The sequence below is a fragment of the Gossypium raimondii genome, chromosome 2 (assembly GCF_025698545.1).
Source record: "Gossypium raimondii isolate GPD5lz chromosome 2, ASM2569854v1, whole genome shotgun sequence".
NCBI lineage: Eukaryota > Viridiplantae > Streptophyta > Magnoliopsida > Malvales > Malvaceae > Gossypium > Gossypium raimondii.
The window spans coordinates 43439280-43460212 of NC_068566.1; the positions used below are offsets into that span (position 1 = coordinate 43439280).

At 30.9% G+C, this 20933-nt stretch overlaps 2 protein-coding genes across 8 annotated transcripts; both read right to left on the reverse strand.

Moving 5' to 3' along the window:
- Positions 1-4686: 4686 nt before the first annotated feature.
- On the reverse strand, positions 4687-7998 carry LOC105788962 (protein CNGC15b). Of its 2 annotated transcripts, none has more exons than XM_052627571.1 (7): positions 7583-7998; positions 6903-7464; positions 6607-6831; positions 6204-6496; positions 5942-6053; positions 5627-5863; positions 4687-5538 (listed from the first exon to the last, which is right to left on the reverse strand). In XM_052627571.1, exons 1-7 carry the CDS (start codon positions 7609-7611, stop codon positions 4858-4860), a joined length of 2139 nt encoding a protein of 712 aa, XP_052483531.1. In that variant the 5' UTR covers positions 7612-7998; the 3' UTR covers positions 4687-4857. The 2 variants fall into 2 exon arrangements, with proteins under 2 accessions (XP_052483531.1, XP_012471535.1); XM_012616081.2 differs by having other exon boundaries at positions 6607-6819; positions 7583-7994.
- Positions 7999-12630: 4632 nt separating this feature from the next.
- Positions 12631-18037, reverse strand: LOC105788963 (receptor-like serine/threonine-protein kinase NCRK). Of its 6 annotated transcripts, none has more exons than XM_012616091.2 (11): positions 17868-18037; positions 16597-16658; positions 16263-16349; positions 15868-15987; positions 15344-15454; positions 14895-15170; positions 14497-14738; positions 14076-14372; positions 13671-13904; positions 13342-13569; positions 12631-13187 (listed from the first exon to the last, which is right to left on the reverse strand). In XM_012616091.2, exons 3-11 carry the CDS (start codon positions 16330-16332, stop codon positions 12879-12881), a joined length of 1887 nt encoding a protein of 628 aa, XP_012471545.1. In that variant the 5' UTR covers positions 16333-16349; positions 16597-16658; positions 17868-18037; the 3' UTR covers positions 12631-12878. The 6 variants fall into 6 exon arrangements, with proteins under 6 accessions (XP_012471545.1, XP_012471540.1, XP_012471542.1 ...); XM_012616086.2 differs by having other exon boundaries at positions 16263-16354; positions 17868-18036; XM_012616088.2 differs by lacking the exon at positions 17868-18037 and adding an exon at positions 17559-17760.
- Positions 18038-20933: the final 2896 nt, after the last annotated feature.

Sequence of the window (20933 nt, forward strand, 5' to 3'; positions counted from 1 at the left end):
GTAGAATTAATAGAAAAAATTAGCTTAAAATAAAAATTACATATTTCAAAAAGTAACGAGACTAAATAATGCTTTGTTTATCATTTCTTATCAAAAGTATTTTGACAAGAAAAAATCACCTTTAAACCCATAAATAATGCTAAACAGACAATATTTTCTATTAAAAGTCTTTTTGAACCCCCAAAAAAAGAGCTAATTTTGGAGGAAAAAATATTTTTGGAGTCAAATGATATTTGTAGCAATTGTTTTTAATCCAATGTATTTTATGTAATATTTATTTTGGGTATAAAATTATTTCCTATTGAAATTTATTTCAAATATATAAAATTATAAATTTAAATTTGTAATGATTATATTTTAATATTTAAAACATAATTTATATATTCAAATTAAATTTTAAAAATATTCAATATTAATTACTCAATTTATATTTCATTTATCAACATATTAATAATGAGTTACAATAAATTATATTTATTATTTTTACTGAAATATTATAATATTAATAAATTTCAGCATCATTTAAATATATATATATTCTACGTTACAACATCATATCTAAAATATTTAATAAAGACATTTTATTTTTGAAAAACAGTTTTTAACAATAATACTCGACACTTTTAAATATACTTTTAAAAAGTATATTGTTTTTCACCACGCTTTTAAAAGAATTAATGATAAAATAATCTTAAAATATCAAATTATAGTAGAAAAACTAAATTCATAAATAAGAAAAATAGAACAAAGAATTTGAGCTTTAATAGAAGAGGCAAAATAGGAATTTGTGGTTAGTCCTCCCATTTCTTTAGTAAATACCATGAAACTGGAGATGTGATAGACTCATGGTAACTGGGCTCCAAACCCAATGAAAAGCTTGCTCTTGGTTTTCTAATAACCCATGGGCTCATGACCCAAATGTTCTCTCTCTTCACTTTCCTATAATATTCGAAATTTCATAATTTAGGACTGAATTTTTTCAATTTGACACTTGTAATTTTTTATAAATATTTTTACTGGGCATCATGTGGCCCAGTGTTCTAGTAAAAATTACAATATATATATATATAAAAGTGACAATATAAAATGTATGAAATAATTAAAATTTTAAAAATTATTAAAAATAAAATATTGATAATTATTAAAATTATTTAAAACATATACAATTTGAAAGCTAAACAAACATAAATATTTTTTTTTACCATCTTGAGAACTTTTTTTTTTGTACTATTTTTATATTTACTTGCATTTTTTTAATAAATTTTGTAACACCCCATGTTCGATTTGATCACCGAATTCAAGATGCAAGATGTTACATTCGTTGCCGAAGCAACTACAACTTCATTTCTAAATCAATTAAACAATTTATGCAAACCATTATGATAAATAAGTTGTTTAATCGAATCCATGCTATATACGAGTTTACAAAAGCTCTTGCCAAAAAGTTGATGTAAATTAAGAGACTAAAATGTAAAATTTTAAAAAGTACTGAGTTGATGTCACAACCACGAGGTATTTATGTCGCGACTTCAGTAGGGGATGTCACGACGTTGAGAACATGAGATTCAATATCACACCCTCAATAAAAGAGAATCACGACCATGAAAATAGAAACTTGGTGTTACATCATCAAAGAATTAGTATCGTGACTTCATAGACAATTTCCTCAAGGAAAAAAAATTGAATCAATTCAAATCTCCCAAATTCAGAACCAAGCGGCCTAAATGGCCAAAAGTTCATTACAATAACTTTTTGAGCATTAATTCACATACTAAGCTATTATCATCAACACCTATAGTCAACTTAATGTGTATAAAATCAAGTACTTATAAAGCATTCATTCAAGATTAAACATCTAATCATTAACTTGACATATAAATAACATTTCAACTTCTATTTATCGCATCACACTTAAATTCTTTCAGTTCGTATATTCATATTCAAGTTAACATTTTCCATTCAAATTACCAAAATGATAATTCTTAATATAAGACCAACTCAATCTTAGATATATGCCACTTATTGATAATAAAATGAGTCTATATAAACTTGTTGAGTCGAGAACTACAATTTAGCTGTTATTTCACTCCTCGAGACCTTGAGATCTAATGATAACTATACCCAAAAACAAACAACCGTGTGTTGAGCGATAAAGCTCAGTATTTATAACAAGGGAAGGCTTCTTTTTACTCTATTTAAGAGATCGTTATTAACAAAATCGAGACTAACATATTCATTAACACAATATGAGGTAACAATTTCAATAAAAATTTATAACACAAAATTTTCACAGAGGCTAAACACAATCCATATAGTGAAGCAAAGAAAAATGCACTCAACGGTGCACTTAAGTTGATTCTAGGTTTTAGACGGCAAGCATAACCGATGATGTCAACTTAGAATTAGAAATAAATTGATAAATTTTATAAATATCGAGAGTTAAATTTATTAAATTTTTAGAATCCAATTAAATTGACAGTTTTATAAATATTAAGAGTTAAATTTATTGAATTTTTAAAATTGAATTAAAATGATCAATTTTGTAAACATTGAGAATAAATTAGATTTAGGACCAAAACAATAGAATGTGTAAAGATTGAAGTGCTAAATTTGTTATTAGACCAATTAAAGAGGGATCACGTCAAATTTTCGTCACTCATTTAACGACAACTAATGGAAGAGTGACTAAAATATTTAATTTCAAAAAGAGTCATTAAATCGAAAAAACTAATTGTTGAGTGACCAAAATAAAACTAAAGGCATAGTTGGGTGACTATTTTTATAGTTTACTCTGAAGAAAACTTAAATTGTATAATTAATTTATCATAAAATGTACATATTTTTATTTAAAGAGATAACGGACCAGCTTGTAGAATTTTTGCTCCTGAACTTTCAGAGGACCTATCACAGATATTGATACTTTTTTATGTTCGTTTTATTATCTATGTTTTAGTTTCGTGATTAGAGATGAAGTCAAAAAATTTTGATTATGGAGTCAAATTTTGCGAAACTAAAACATAAAAAACTTCATATAAATCAATGGATAACCTTAACACTCAACAAACTAATGTATAATATGGTTAAATGTAAAATTGGAGTTTATTGCACCTGACATTCTCAAACTATGATTCACATTTTAAATTGGTCCCTAAATTTCAAAACATTTTAATTACATTCCTAAACTATTATTGTTATATCAATCGGGTTCTTCTATTATTAATATTGTTAATGTAATCGATAAATGATATATCAAATTTTATATATCATAATTTAAAATTAAGAATTTAAAGAGAAGTAAACGTTACAGATAATTTTTAAAAATAAAGTAAAAAAAAAAGAGTGAAGGATAAAACTTTTGTAAAAGTTTTGAAAACCTCAAAACAATATTTTTAAAACATTCGTTTTACGATGTTCATTTTTATTTATTTAAATTTTGCATTTTAAACTATATCACATAAGATATAATGTCTCATTTAACGATTAAATTAACTATTTTAGTAATGTATGTAATGATCTTATTGATAAAACCTTGATAGTTTGAGAATATAATTAGAATATTTTAAAGTTATATTAATTTTTTATAAAGTAATTTTTGTTTGTGGTCAATTGACTCTAAAATCTTTCACAGAATTCGGTCATCTTTATTTTCTCTTTAAAAATATAATATATATTACTATTATATTCGATACTTAATTACATCTTAATTGATTTAATTTGGGATTAATGCACCAAGCGATGTTTGCTAAAAATGAATGAATCATAGAGACTTGTGATAATCTCTTCCTACATTTATGCTTTGATATATTTGAGTTTTTGCTTTATTTTGATAAAAATTATTTGGTAAAATTTTAAAATCTTTTATTTACAAATATTTTTGAAAGAATGTAACTTTTCTAAGTAAATAAAATAAACAATAACTCATATATAATTTTTTAAATAATAGTTTTAATATAGTATTTTAAATTTATTTTTCACTATTTTAAATATAAAATATTTATTTTAAATTATAAATTAAATAAAAATATAAATCAGTTCAGGTCATCATCATTTTTAATTCGTGTTTCAGAAACTGTTCATAAACATGATTCATATCAATTTTAATTTCTTGATTACTTGACTCCATTGATTAAGTGTGTCAATTTTGATTTTAATTTCTCTTAAAATTAACAATTAAATCCTTAAAAAGATTAACAATTAAAATTTATCCTTTTTAGCTTTGATCAAATAGACTTCTCTCAGAAAAAAATTGACTACTCAAAATAAACCATTTTAACACCAATCCCTCCAATTTTTTTTTTCCTTTTAAATTTATGTCGGCCTCTCAACATAAGATTCCTTATTCCAAACTAGTGGGATTAAGGACATGATGAAAACATAGATTATGCAAAGCAAGCATGAAGACTATCCTAGCCTATGTGGCTCTCATACAGAATATAGCCTGTGTTCTTTGGAGCATCTAAATGCAGAAAAGCAGGACCCTTTTTTCCATAAAGTGATCGAATCCAATGCTGTTCCCAGCTGCCTTTGGTGCAATGACAAAAATCCAACTTCATTTGGCTGCACCAACCTAATCTAAACTTCAATCACATCAAAGCTATGAACCTCCAAGTGGGACAACTAACCTTATATTCTGATGATATTTGGACAAAGTTTCAGTGACGAAAGAGTCTCTGGAGTCCCTTTGGATAAAGGAGAAACTTAAGTATATATATATATGTAGATGAATATTGAAACAAATAATTTCAGTGTTCATCATTTTTTGTTTACATGCTAGCCAAGAAATAAACAAATTTACAAGCATTGTTCACTGACTAATAATACCTACACTCTAGTTCTTGATTTGCTAGTGTTACAATTTCATTCCTCATCTACAGAAAAATCTGGCTCAGCTGGTTTCTGCAACGGGCTAACAACCCCAGTATCAGATTCAGAATGCATATTAATCCCTCTCCTAGTGCTTGCTGCAAGCTTGGCTGCATATATAGCCAAGCCTGAAACAGGTTTGGTTGGTTCGGGTTCAGGTTCAGCCACCATGAGGTCCTCCATGGCTCTAAGTTTGGCGGCTTCCTTTCGTTTCTTAAACCGACGCCATGCTGCTTGGACGAAACAGGCAGCCCAAGTTCTCCACTGGTGTGAGTAGAACCGGAACTTGTGTCTTAGTTGTTTGCTATGTAGTCTTCTAAATTGTGCTGCAACAAATTTGAGATCTTCTGCTCGAAGTGCAAAGGCTTCTACTTCGGATATTGCTTTGACTGTTCGAGTCGAAGATGGAAGAACAACGCTAGGACGAGGATCTAATGCCCATGTTAACAGTTCCTCACCGCAGAAGTCTCCAGGGCCAATCCGGCATGAGTTGAAGAATCCGGTTCGGCCACCATTTGTAGTGTAGGAATCAAGGTGGCCTCTAATTATGAAGAGCATCTCATTGACGGGATCTCCTTCTCGGACTAGGTATGTGCCTTCGGTGCACAATGCCGGTTTGAGCCTCTCACAGATTGCATCTAGCATCCTTTCATCCATTTGATCAAACAGTGGAACCTGTAAAAAAAATAAAGTTGCATGTCAAGCTGGTCTGTACATGGCATAGTCTAAATGTAATCTGAAATACTGGTATCCAATGACTTACTCGTCGAACAAGGTCAAGACAAAGGTGCCGTTTGATGTCTCGCCGGAGATCCAAAGGAAGGCCTTCTAGTAAGGCCTCTTCATCGACTCCCCTCGTGGCTAACCACTTATACTGATCATATTTTCTGATGGATTGCCTTAATTCTGGAGGAAGTTGCCTGTGACGCATCCATTGTTCCGTATCGGTTCTCTTGATTCTCCATTCTTCCAACCTGACCGTCGTCGATTGAAGGTACGTCTGCCAGTTAAAAGAACGATATCAGTATGATCGACAACATAAGAAGCCGAGTTGCAAAACAATTTGGTCTTAACTTACTTGCATATTCCCAATCAGCAGTGCAAAAAGAACCAGACCGAGAGTTGCAATAATGATGGCGAAAATTATTTCTCCGGCATAAGTGCTTGTGCTAAGATTTTGTCCCAAAGAACTACACCATGGGAATGGGACATAGTATTAGAGTTTAAGCAATATCGTCTTTCTTATATGACCGAATTCTCGGTCTTATTTGCAGAAATTTACAGTGTATTCGAGATTATGGAATAAGCATAAAGATGCACATATGAAAGCAACAATGTACCTTAAGTTCCTTAAACCCCACCAAAGGCAATAAAAGTACTTGTTGAAGAATGGTGCTGTTGTAACATTAAATTCCAATGCATCACCATAGATACCAAATGGATAGGAGCTGGAACTTGGACTGCATAGGCTAGTAATATTGCTGGAGTTGAACCAGGTCAACCTGCCAGGGTCTTTAACCTTGTTGCAGTCAAAATATTTATACTGACAATAAGGCTCCTCGAGATCACAGGCGGTCTTCCAGCACGCTTCTTGCCGCTCGATCGAAAGAAGATACCAACAAGCTCCTAAAACCTTTTCAAGAAACAAAGCACACTCAGATTCAGGAATACATGTATGTTTGTGCGTATGCACATACGTACTTAGGATCAGAGTTAAACTTAAGAAGCATCATAATGACTTACATGGCTTGCCAGCATGTAGAGCATGAGGTTATAAGCGGCACCAGCCCATGCTGTTTCGGTCACAACACCAGTGGCATTAACAATTTGTGATGACAAAGGAAAAATAAGAAAAAGTCTTGGAAGGTACTGAAAAATGATTATGAACCGGAGCATGTTTTTGGTGTTCATCATTGTTGAACCATTAAGGTTCGGAATGATGATCCAAATCAAAACCTGGAAACAAAACTGAAACATATGAAAAATGAAACATTCCATGAAAACGACCCGAGTGTTCATCAGTTTCATCATGTGTATACCTGAGGAAGGGGGAGTGCAGCAAGTAAATCAATCCAGAAACTCTTCTTGAGGTACCTGGAAGCAATCTTCCCGGAATCTATAATGAGCTCGCCTCTCCCAAATACACGAGAAGGCGGTGCAACATAAGCGGTTCGAAACCGAATGAATATTTGAACTATGTAGAAGGCATCAGCTAATGATCTAACCATAGTAAGGATAACTTCAAGGGGTATTCCAATATCAATGCAGACATCCTTCTTAACTATTGGCAAATAAAAGAACAGAGGATCCACAAACAAAGAAACCAAGCATGCTACTAGGAAAATCTTGTTCCATCGACGAATAACCGGTCCTCGAGGATCCAAAATCTTCTTCTTCACCCTCTCAAAATCCTCAGAGAAAACTCTGGACAGTACTTTAGCTTTCAACAATTTACCTCTCCTAGTAGTAGCAGGCAACTTGCTCTCGACCCTCTCGGTGCCAGGCTCCGATATTTTTGTTCCATTGATATTGTATTTCAGCTTTACCATACCATCTCCATTCATTGGGGGGAGCTTTGTTAATTCAAGGTCATCTTCAAATCTGGAAAAACACATATGCAACCACAAAGAAATGATTGTTCCATCGCTAACGAGAGTGCATACACACATACATACATACCTACATACATAAGACATTAAGGAACAAAGATGGAACAAACCTTACAGATCTTGAATTACTAAACCCCATGGATTTTCTTCAATTAGATTTGATCTATCAGAGGATAAGAGAGAAAAAGACAAAGAGTTTTACAAAGGGATGGCCAAGAACAAAGTGTTTATAGGCATAAGGTCATAAATCAATTGAAATTGACTAGGCAAAGTCTCAAGAGCTCAAAGCCACAAGAGCTGGAAAAAGGCCCTTCAAATGGCTTTTTGAACCAGGAATCATGTGACCAATAGCATAAAAAGATTAACTCAACTTGACATGAAGCAGTTTTTAAGCTAAAAAAAGCTGGTCAAAACATGTGAACAATTTCCTTTTCAGACAACCTTAGATGCCAGGTATGAGTTGAAACAGGAAATTCATCAAACAAGTGATGAACCATAAGCTATCTGTATTTTATTGTATATATATGAAGTCAAAAGCAAACACCCAAAGTTTAAAAATTTGATACCCTTTCATTAGAAGACAATAAATGGCTTAAAAAGTCAGTATGGAAGATGAAGCATTGACCATGAAAGAAAAAAACAAAAGCTATAACTATTTTTATTTCCCCTTATTTTACTGATTTTTAAAATCTTTAGCCACTTGGAAGGGAATAAGTCAATAAAAGAAACCCTAAATGGGAATATGATTCTAAACAAAAAGAAGAAGAATATATCATTAGATCTTTTTTATACTGATTCCAACATACATGGAATTAAAACATTACAACAATTTCCATAGTAAGAACAATGAAGAGAAACCCTTTTTCTCTTTCATGGTTCCTTAATGTCACTCGGTTTTCGATTTTCCATGGACTTTTCTCACCACTATGGGTTTTAGTTGGCTGAATCTTTTAAATGATTAATTTATTGATGAGAAGAGAAATACAGAGAGACAAAGTCATATGAAAATGTCCAAAGAGAAAGGACACGAGGGTTGTATTCATGCACTATGATTATTTATGATCCCCATTTTGTCTTTTATATTTATTTACAAAATTTGTATGATCCGAGGCATGCTTTTCATGGAATGTTGACATATATTTTGTCCTGTAAGTTTACAACTGCAAGCTGCTGGTAATACTAATTCCTCAAGCAGATTTCTTTTTTTCTTCATAATAACAGATTTACTTATTTTCTCTCTTTAGTCCTAATTTTTTTCTTTATCACTTTGACATTTCGCTTTTAAAATTTAGTCTCTTTGTTGTGGTTGAGCGTAAAAATTTAATAAACTATTAAAATTTTATGATAGCCTATGTGACAATCTAAATATGTTTCATTACATAACATGTCAGCAGAAAAGTCCGTCTAGCTGGACGCACTTTCATATTACTATGAAGAAAATGTGCCATGTTGGACACGTTTTCATATACTCTCTCCAAAAACGACCTATTTCCCTAAATTAAAAAAGAAAAAACTTATTTTACCAATTAACTTTTTTTTCGAAATATTCAACCAATTTAACCCATTTCATCTGAATTTCTCAAAGGGATTGAAAGATACTAATTTCATCAAAGAAAAAAAAATGAATCTTAGAAGTGCAGGAAAAGAAAAAGTTTCTTAGACTAATAACTTAATTGACTTTTGCCTACTTTCTTGGCAGCCTTTTTTTGGATATGAGTTTCTTTTACTTCAAACTAAAATATTTTTTTATTCCAATCTTTACGATCTGGATTATTTTAGATTTAAATTATTATTTTTAATTTTATATGATGAATTTTAATTTGGTTGAATTTAAATTTTGCTGAGTCAGGTCGGGTCTAAACATGATATTCAACATACTTTATACTTGTTCAAGTCCGGCTCAACCCAAAATTTGAGCCTAAAATTTTACTCAAATCTGTCTATATTTGTAAAAGACTAACCCAAGCTTATTTTAGGCGTGTTCATATTATTTTTTATTTTTTTTAAAATATTATATTATATTATTTTAATATTTGATATTTTTATGTATTTTTTATTTATTGAAATTTTTTATATAGTCATCTTAACATTATTTTAATGTTTACATTAAAATAATATTATATATTTAGTATAGGTTTATTTTTTAATGTATTCTAAATTATATAATATAAAGTATTATAAACTTAAAACGGGTCGGGCCAGGCTCGAGTTTAAAGCCTGAACCCAATTCATATTTTAAATGGGCTTAATTTTTTGCCCAAATATTTTTAAATTTCGGACAGATCTACCATCAATAGATCTAATTCAAATTCAAATTCAAATTCAAATTCAAATCCATTGATGTGGAAGTAAAAAATGGATTGATTTAGTTATATCACACCACAATTTCACAATTAGTATTATTTAATTTTGTCACCTGAATTATGTATTCAGTCATTATTTTGGTTTATTGAGTATTTGTTTGGATAAGCTTACCCCACATCACATTGAATGAAGGTGCAGAAACTACAAGTCAGCTTTGTAAGTCACAGGTTGAACAGTTCTGCTAAAATGTTTGACCATGTCTTCTTTTTCCTCATAGCAGATCTAATGTTTATATTTTTTTTATTTATTTTTTAAAAATCAGAATTTTTGTTAATATTAAAATGATATTTTAGTTATAGATCAATGGTAAAATCTATTATTAACTCTTTTGAATCATCCTCTTTGCGCAAGTCAATAGATACATCAATAATTATTACATAATTTTTAAAAAAAGTGACTGAAACGTAATTTTAAACAAAATTTAAGAATTATTGATTTAACTCTTGGACCTTAAATTAGTTTATTATTAACATTAAATTTAAGTATTATTATTTAAATTTGAATTAATTAAATTATCTTCGAATATCTTAACAAATTAAATATATATCTTAAAATAAAAAGGAATTTGGATAATGAATTTTAATAATTAATATCTAAATTTGTTGCAAATAGTAATTAAAATTGAATTCTTTTAAATCTGAATACGCAAAAATAAATAAAATATTTATTAAAATTTTAATAGGGATAAATACATGAAATTTAATTTAATTCAATTATACATATTTAAAAAATAAATACATCAATTAATTTTAATTGAATAAATATAATTATCTATATATAAAATAAAATAAAATAATATCAATAATTGATGAGAATCATCCCAATTTAATAGTCAACATTGATCCTCTATGTGTAATTGTTACAACTGTTAGTTACTTGTAGGTCAAATTTCCAATCATTCACATTCACCAAAATCACACCCACATATAATATACATAATTATTAGTGGTTATTAAATAAAATCCGACAAAGCCAGCCAGATCTCGCCCCCTACCTGCTGCATTTTTCATTTCACATGTAGATTTGTTTGGTAAGTTAGATTAAATTTAGTAGAATTTAGATAAAAATATTAAGTTTGAAAAATGAGTTTGGATAAAAATAATAGGTCTCTTTAAAATATGAGTCGAGCTCAAGCTTGAATATTTAAGGCCAGAGTCCGGCCCGACTCGACCTGCTTTTGAGTTTATAATACTTTATATCATTTAATTTAGAATACATTAAAAAATAAATCTATACTAAATATATAATACTGCTCTAATGTAAACATTAAAATAATGTGAAGATGATTATATAAGAAATGTATAAAATTATTAAATATTAAAATAATATAATATAAATATTTAAAATTAAAATTAAAATAATATTGACGGGCCTAAAATGGACTTGGGTTAGTCTTTTGCAGATACGAGCGAGTTTAAAAAAATTTTAAACCCATGTTTCGGGGCGGGTTAGGCTTGGGCAAGCATAAAATATATTAATATCATGCTTAAACTCAACTTGACCCATAAGCACCCATAAGTAAAATTATTGGAGAAAATTCCTTTTATCATTTAATTTATTGATGAGACTTAAATTCGAAATATTAAAAAAATTATCAAACTTCTTATAATTGAATCTAATATTACTTTCATTAACATTATTCTCAACACCATATTATATATTGTTTTAATATAGAGTTCTAAATTTTAATAAATTTCAATAAAGGCTCCAATTATGGAAGATACCAAATTTATTAAAAGTCCCTCAACTTTAAATAAATAGTATTTCACAAATTTGTCTCAAAAGTATAGGAAATTTATCGAGAAAATATTACTAAAATGTATAAATAAATAACCACACCACACATGGCCATGCTGGGCTTGGATGACGGTGATAGTGATTTAATTATAACATGCCACATTATGGGAGCCACAAAATTCTTAAAATGCATGACCCGTACTTCTTTTTGTATATAATAAATTTTTTGATCCTCTAATTTTACGGAAAGAAACAAAAAATTATTTTAGTTTTTCATTTAATTTTTATTATTTTTAATTTTTAGATTTGTATTTTTTATCAAGTCACCCTAAATGGATGGGAAAGCAGTTAACGTTTGTTAACTTTGTTAATGATTTTTAAATTATTTTTAAAATTTTAATGATATTTAATTTTAAAAATAATTGTTGTTATAAATATTTCATTATTAAGTGCATGTCCATTAATATCAAGATAATTTTAATGTGCATTAGGACTCCAATGTTCATTAGAAGTAAAGTTTTTATAGTATTTATATTTCTTATGTCTATAAATATAGACTTTAGAGAAATCTTGTAAAATCCTATTGATCAATAAAAATATGTTATCTTTTGCTATCCTATTTCTGGTTCTTTTATTTTTATTTCATAACAGTTTTTATAATTTTTAAAACTTTTAAATTTTAAAAAATAATAAAATGTTGATATGTCATTCGCGTGTATGCAACGTCAGCAAAGTTAAAAACCGTTAACTTTTCCGATTTGACAAAAAAAAAAGGGTTAAAAAAACAAAAAATTAAATATTATATTTTTTTTTAACTAGGAGAGCAAAATAAATCATTATGCCAAAATAATTCTATTATTTTTACGTCCATCTATTAATCCTAAGACAATTTAGCGAAAAATATTATATTTGAAAAATAAATTCATGTGAAATAAATTAAACTCATTTAAATATGGGGTCAGGTTGGAGCTCTAAAAATGTTTAGAGCTCAATCTAGTTCAATTTGGACTTGTTAATTTGAACACGAACTTGATCGTAAAAACTCAAGCACATTAACTTTACTGAAATTTTGATCTGAAAATTGATTAATTTTCAATTTTGTGTAGCTGTTCTGTACAAAAAAGGCATGAAATGCAATCAATGGAAAACTATATCCACCTCATTCTAACACAATCTTCATTATCTTCATTTGGCCTATTTTTCAAATGGATCATTTCCTCTACAAATGTACCACACCATGAAGAAACCAAAAATGCAAACTTGGGTGTAAAATATGTTAACCTTTGTCAGCTTGGATTGTTCTTCTCATTGGGACTTAAGGTTTGCCATACGGAACGATTCAAACCGCGGCTCTATTAAGTCTACCGCTTCATCATCGTGGACATGCAAACTCCTAGTACTGGAACTCAAAAAAACCAGCCTCTCCATGCACTCGGCAGGAAGGGTAACTGTTTGTTTGCCGGCGATTCTAATATCATTCATGCTTGATGGCCGCGAGCTCTCTGCTGACTTCGATGTACTTGGCATGTGTTCCTCTGCGTCATATAAATCCTCGATTACGGTTTGATGTCTTTCGAGAAAAGCTTCATTATTCGTTTTGTAGGCGGATGGCATCTACACAGTTAAAACAGTCAAAATTCTGGGTTCATTTATACATGGCAACCCTCAGAGGAAAAGAAACTTGACTATTTCAGTCTTGAGCTTGTTATGCGATAATCAAGAGCAAAGGTGAAGAATTCTTAAGCATCAATGGGTTTAAGAATATTACCTGGTAAAAGTTTACAGGAATATTTCTTCGTTTCGATTTATCTGGAGCAATAGTTGAGAGGATTTGCACAACCTCGCTCATTGTAGGTCGAGCATCGGGGTCCAACAGCAAGCACTCTTTTGCTAGGTAAGCCATTATCTGCATCTCTTCTTCCGGAAAATTCCCTTTCAAACGTGTGTCAGGTAACTCCGAGGTCACTCGCTTACTATCCTGTAAACGAGGGGTAGCCTGAATGGGACAAAGTATAGACAGATGTTTTAAGCATCAAACTAACCAACATCGAGACACTTCAGTTGCACAAAAATAGTAACATGAAACGGCTACATTACCCAAATGACAAGACTTTCTTCTTTATTTTTAGATTTGTGGATGGGTTGCCGACCAGTGATCAGTTCCAGAAGAACTACACCGAAACTAAAAACATCAGACATAGGTGAGGCTTTTCCAACAATTGCATATTCTGGGGCAAAATAGCCAAAGGTTCCCTGCATTCTCGCTGGAGAATTCGAACAGCTGGGAAGTCCATCAGCTCTTAAACGTTTGGCCATACCAAGATCAGTAATCTGAACGTATTCGGCATTTTGGTTAGAAATCAACATGATTGTGCACCAATATGTGAGAAATTAATATATGTTAGCATCACATTCTCAAGTATATTCGACATGTGTTTATTTGTTCAGTAATTTTCTCCAGAAATTGTATAGAAACAGATTCAAAAAGCAAATCATCCTTACTTTTGCTCTCCAGTTCTTATCAAGAAGAATATTCGATGATTTTACATCTCTATGCAAAATTCTAGGAGCAGCAGCTTCGTGGAGATATTCCAAGCCCCTTGCAGCACCAATAGCGATCGCAATACGAGTTTCCCAGGACGTGGTCTCCCCTGAAATTCCATCCAAACAATCCCTCAGATTACCATTAGGCATGTATTCGAATACCAGCAGTCTCTCGGCATGTTTCCCACTGAATTCTGAACAGTAACCAAGCAAGGGCACAACGTGACAGTGATGCAGCCTTGACAACAGCTCAACCTACGCAAAACAACACCATAAAATACCTTATTGTGTTTTGAGAACATCTGTTAAAAAGATGGGGAAAAATGACAGCTTTCATTAACTGAAAACTTTTGACAAAAACAAAAAGTTGAGATTGTACCTCAGTTGAAAAGATGGAATCTGCATCAGGGCCTCCTTGAATTTTAAGCCGCTTGACTGCAACAATTCTTCCATCCTTGAGCTGGCCCCGATACACATAGCTACTTCCTCCAAGTCCTATTAGATTGGAATTTGAGAACTTATTGGTTGCATTTTCCAGTTCAGAGTAGGCAAACTGGCAAATTGTTCCAAGCATGTTCCCCGTTTTGCGCCAACAAAGGATTGAAGCCTTTTGGAAGCATCCTGAAAATAGACAAGTCCAGAATGAAGAATTCTGAATGCAAGGTTCAAAAACAAAATAAATCCAGAGCGCTAATGGCGCAAAACACGGTCAAGAGTTTGAAAGCAAATCGAGTTCATCATATAAAAGCCAAGTTTAACATGTTACAGCTTACATACCTGCAATGGGTTTAGTAGCGAAACTGATGTTAGCCTTAGTTTCTGCAGATGAAGTCTTGTTACTTATTAAGTTGGTAGCACTGTTGCAACTAGTTCCTTTATCTGACGAGAATGTTGACGGTTGGATGGGGCACTTTCGGCACTTGTCCTTTTGATAGAAATAGCATGTTAACGAAGCAAGAAATGCCAACGTTGTGAGAATTACGCAGAGTAATAGAACAATCACAACAACTCTGTTAGCATAGTTCTTTCTCACTGGCGCCTCAGGAAAGGATCCTGTCAAAACATACAATTATGTGCCACTAAATAAGCTCCTAATACTTTATCCAAACACTGTCTGATTTTGATTAATAAGCCATTGTACTACAGATCTGGATAGTTCATGCTACATGCAGCAGTTGAACTATCGAGTTCTTTATAAATTAACATGTAGAGTTGGAAGACAATACCGGCAGTGCAGTTGCAGGCAGTAAAACAGGTAGTATCACGATTGTCGACTGCTACTTTGGGGAATCCATCACTATCACAAAAGCATTTCCATCTATCTCCATTTGGTTGAACTGCCACATGAGATGCCACACAATTCGATGTTTTAGATGCAAAAAGATAGTAATAGCTCAGCAAAAACAATGACATTATGTAAGCATGCTTAACACAGTATACTCTAAATGTTATGCAATAATTCGAGTAAATTTGGCACAAAAGGAGAAAACAGGGGTAAAGGGTTGCACATTATAGTCAACAAAGTCATTTTTTTTCTAGCCAAATTGTGGTTACTTGGGAATTTTCACGAGATTGTCACTTCAATAAAGCAAATATATATAAGTATATGCACACCGGTGAAATTTGAGGCTTCATAGTGATTAAATAGACTAGAAATAGTAGCATCTTTTATCTATTCCTAGCAGCACCAAAGTTATATAAAAGTAGTTTGAAGATTCAAAAATATTCTACTAAAATAATATCAGCATACCTGGACTGCAATTGCAGGATCTAGAACAGTTAGATTTAAGAACTTCGCTTTGTTTTCCAGGATACAAGGAAGAGCATGTGCATGTCCATTTGTTTGCGCCAGATGAATTAGAAAACTCATCTGTCATAAATAATCACAATGAAATTCAGCTAAGTAGCAGTTACGCAAATAGCAAACAACTTGGGGATGCCAAAGGTAAACTTTATTGCGAACAAATCTCCAAGCAAAAACAACAAAGTTACAGTAGCCTTCCATTGAAATTTTGTAAGCCACAGCATAAGATATATCAGACTATGGTGCATCAAGCACTCAGGATTCTGATGGTAATATGATATTGATACTAAAATTTAACTGAAAAAGAGAGAGAGAGTGAGATTCGAAAAGAGAAGACTCACCACAAAGAACTTGCTGAATCAAAATCAAAGTAACGAAACAAGCAAGGACAGCTTCCACTTCAAACTTCATTTATTCCAATCCGAACACTAAGCTGGAGAAATAATATCTAGTTATCTCTATGTTATAATACCAGAACAGGCACTGCTTAAACGAAGTAGAAATCAACCCTTTTTTTTCTCGGAACTGATAGTCTAAGTATCAAATCGGATTTGCCAGAGTTATCTCAGCAGCGTAAGTAACACGAAATAATGAACTCCACAATTTAGATAAAAAAAAATGAGAAAAAAAAAAACAACTCCAAAATCATATGCATAATGCATTATATGTATAAACCTTCATTCGGGGCCAGAGGGCAACTGCTCATTCAAACTTCCCTTGTCTTAAGCGCCTCTAATCTGCAAAAAGTTAAAAACAAATGAGAACTGAATGGTGGTTCATTGATGCGACAAAGAAGAAGGGCAATAATTTATACAAACCAAACCGAAACTATAACTTTGCATATGACAAGACTGGCTGGATGTTGTAACCGAGATATAAGATGGTTCAGAGATTTGAAGATGGCATGCGATATAGCACTGGAATCTCAAACTAAGTAAAAACGAATGCACTTACATTCATGCTCAAACTCTAGATATGATGGCAAGTATATCAGAAAAGCAGAAAATAAATATATCATGTTAGGTAGTGTCAAATTCATGGTTGGCCAACAAATCAAAGGCTGTTAATTCTAATTCTTTAACCCTCCCCCAAGGCAAATCAAGCAAAGCAAGCTAGGTACCAAGCAATAGTATGTTCAAAATACACTCAGTACCAGCACTCTTGTACATAAAAACTATATGACAAAGTTCAAAGAATTCATTAGTATCTATCTACAGTCCAAAGGAGAGCAAAACTGAAGAAAAGTAATTCAAAGGGCAAAACACAATAAGGTTTACCTAATTACCAGCTGTTATTAAAGTATAGTTACTTCAAATATTAAATACACATGGTCTACAATTGACACCAATTGATTTTTTCAAAATTATGGCATCAAAAGACCTTTACTCCCCCTCCCCACTCCACAAACAACTACATTAATGGGGGTAGCAGGGGACACTTACTGATTATAATTTTCTTCCCAAATCTCGGGTTTATCACTCGAAAACCCTTATCCTATGCCCTTCATAAAAAAAGAAACTGATTCCAACAGGCTATTTGACTCCACATTGTTTTTAAACAACACAAGAAGTTCAAATTAAACCTAGAAAAAGTACCAAAAATATTAGAAAAAAATTGGTGGGTGTCTAAGTTCAAACCTGGGTATTAAACTAGAGAAGCCAGCAAGGATAAACACCAGAGAGAAGCTATAAGAAGAATGGATAATAATTCACTATTCTTAAAGGTTATCATAACCAATCAAAGATAGTAGCAATTGAATTGAAAAGGAAAAAAGAGTTGCAAATTTTCAATGAAAGAAGAGACATATAACAGCACTGTTTTAAGAAAATGGACAAAGACTAGTGATGTTTTGAATATATATATATATATATAAAAAAAAGTATTGAAAAAATAGATTAGAATGAATACAGAAAACAAAACCCATCAACCACCTCACTGAAAGCTACCTGTTTGCAAACAGGAAAATGACTTGCCAACCATTTATGGATTAATGGGTTCTTTGTAAAAATTCAAATGAAACTAATAAAGTTTAGAACTTTGCCAATTTGGCAACAGCTAAAAATAAAGGGAAAAAAAGGGAAAAAAAAATCGAAACTTGGCTTAGCTTCAAAGGTTACTGCTACTGCATACGTTGGGGAGTGTTAAAGCGAGGTTTTGTAAAAATGTAAAAGTTGAAATTTCAACGTTGTTCGTCTATTGTAAGGTCTTATTTTCTTGTCCAGTGTTGTTGTTGTTAAATTATCCTTTTTGTCCCTCTACTTTTTAGAATTTTAAAGTTTTGTCCCTATATTTTTTTAATTTCAGGAATTTAGCTTATCTGCTCTAGTTTAAAAAGTAAGCTCCAATTAATAACATTACTAATCAATAATTTTCAAATTATTTGAACCGGACTGACCAATTGAATCGGGAATCAGAGGGTATACTAGTATGGACATAAAGATTAAATCGATCTTTGAACGATTGAATCAATTTTATAATTTTTTTAAAATATTTTTAAAATATTAATTTATTTGAACTAATTATTTAATCATTGTTGGACTGGTAATCGGTGGTTTGACTAGTTCGACCACTAGCCCAATTGTTGATAATTTTAATGGTCCGAGTACCTTTAAAATAGTCAAATTATGATTTAATCCATTTAAAAACTGTTATAAACTAATATAATAATAAAATTGCATTATAACTCCTCTTTAAATTAATAATATTTCTAGAAAAAAAATTTGGTTTCATCCTTAATGAACTTTCAGTAAATTTGAATATGTAGCATTCTAATATTTAAATGTTCGGTTTAAATATAACATAAATCAATTAACAATATTGTCAATCGTATTTCAATTTTAAACCAAACAAGTAAAGAAATTAAATTCTAGAAATGGAAATTAAAAGGATTAAATTTAAAAGTTTAAAAGCATAAGGATTGAGGGTAGAATTAGACCAAAGTTAGATTGGGTCCTTCTTTGGAGAGTGTCGTTGTCCGGATGGGGGCCCTAAGTTGATATAGACCGTTGGATCAAAGAATGCCAATCATTATGATTTATATACGTAATCAAAAGTCTAAAACGTCATTAAATTAATAAATAACCTTCAAAGTATGTAATTAATAAAAAGAAGCAAAAGCTAAAAAGTCACAACAAATCACCACAATTTGGCGCACCTAAAGCAATCTGCTTTCACAAAACTATGGCTTTTACAAAAAAAAACAAAATGGTAATAAAATTTAAATTTTTAAGTAAAGTTTTGAGATTTAATTCGATAAATTTGGTTTTATTTAAACATCTAATTCAAATTAAAACTAATTTTAATGTGATTATTAAACCTCGAGAGTCTTAAAAATTAGGTTTTTATGGATTTTAGGAAGAAGAAAATCTTTTCCCGATTCATGATTTAAGCTCGTTGATTAAAATTTTATTAAATTAATTTTAATAAATTATTTTTTTTGAATGTTTTACTTAACTAGAGAGATAAAAATGGGGTAGAGGTGAGCGTTCGATCGAACGAATGAAATTTTTTTGAGTTAATCGAGTTGATGAATCTTATTTTATCATCTTAACTCGATTTGAAATTTTCTCAAATCGAATATATTTGTTTAAGTTAATTTTTTTAAAATGACTTTGGGTTTTTGTAACCACTGTCACCCACTATAATCAAATTTACCCACCGTAATCAAATTTGTTATTAACTTTCATCTCCTCATAATTTATTTATTAATATTTTATATATGGGTTGGCTTCTTTGCTTGCTTAGTTGTTTCAAATTTTGTCACTATATATTTTAAAATTAAAAATATATTAAATATAAAAATGTGATTTTTAATAAAATTATCTTAAAAATAAAATGTGAAATTGATATCAACATAAAATTTTAACACAAATATTTTATAACATCATCAATAGTTCAATTTTAACATAAATTTATGAAGATTTAATATGATTAAATAATTCAATAATATAAATAGTACAAAATGTGAAATTTAATTTAATAATATAAATAGTAGATATAAATAAAATTATTACTATTTAGACTTAGGAATTTTTTTGGATTATTTTTTATATGGGGGAAAGAGTGAAAAGTAAAAATTTAGGAGGGAAATAAAATGTTTTGAGGGTTGGGGAGTAAATTTTTGAGGGGAAAGTAAATGGGAGGAAAATATTTTAAAAAATATTGGGGGGTGGGAATGAGTTTGAAGTAGATGGGGTTTGGGATGGGAGGAGAGTAAAAGTTTTGGGGGAAAAGTGGGAGAGAGTAAAGTATTGGGGGAAAGTAAAAAAGTTTGGAGAGTTTGGGATAAAAATGTAAAATATTATAGTTTGGTATTCGATTTATTCGTGTTATTCAAATTCAAAAATTAAACTCGATTCGAACTCGGAATTCAAAAAAAAATCGAGTTAACTCGAATAACTTGATTCGTTTAACTCGAAATTAGAACTTTTTTTTTTAATTTTTTCGAATTGAATCGAGTTTTGCTCACCCCTATTAATAAAAAACTATTATTGTATTTGATCACATAGAAGTCACATGCAAATAGAGGTTTTAATAATTCAAATCGAGTTGGAGTTCATATAAGGCCTATGAAGGATAGTAGCAATTATTAGTATTTCATCAAGATTTAATCTCATTGTCATGACCTCCTTGTGCAACTATCTTAACCTCATCAAAGCTCAAATATCAAGAAGCACTCGTTCAAGCCATTTGGACCTTTGTAAACTACCTCGCAAAGGACAAATGTCAAGACTCCCTTTGCATGGCTTACACATGGATCTCGTTTGAGTTATTTCCATCTCATTATTGCTTACTTAAGTTCTATCTTGTCTCCCTAGTGGTCAACTATGATAGGACATGTGTTACACGTGTGGTAGCATTTCCATGACTAAGAGTAGGTCACTCACATCTATGAATACCTCATTCTGACCTAAGAAAGGGGTTCTTATTCTTCTTTTGAAATCTTTGAAAAATCTCTCGATCCTATAGCTCTCCGCGCACCACCGTGTAAACCATCATTTTAGCATCTTGTA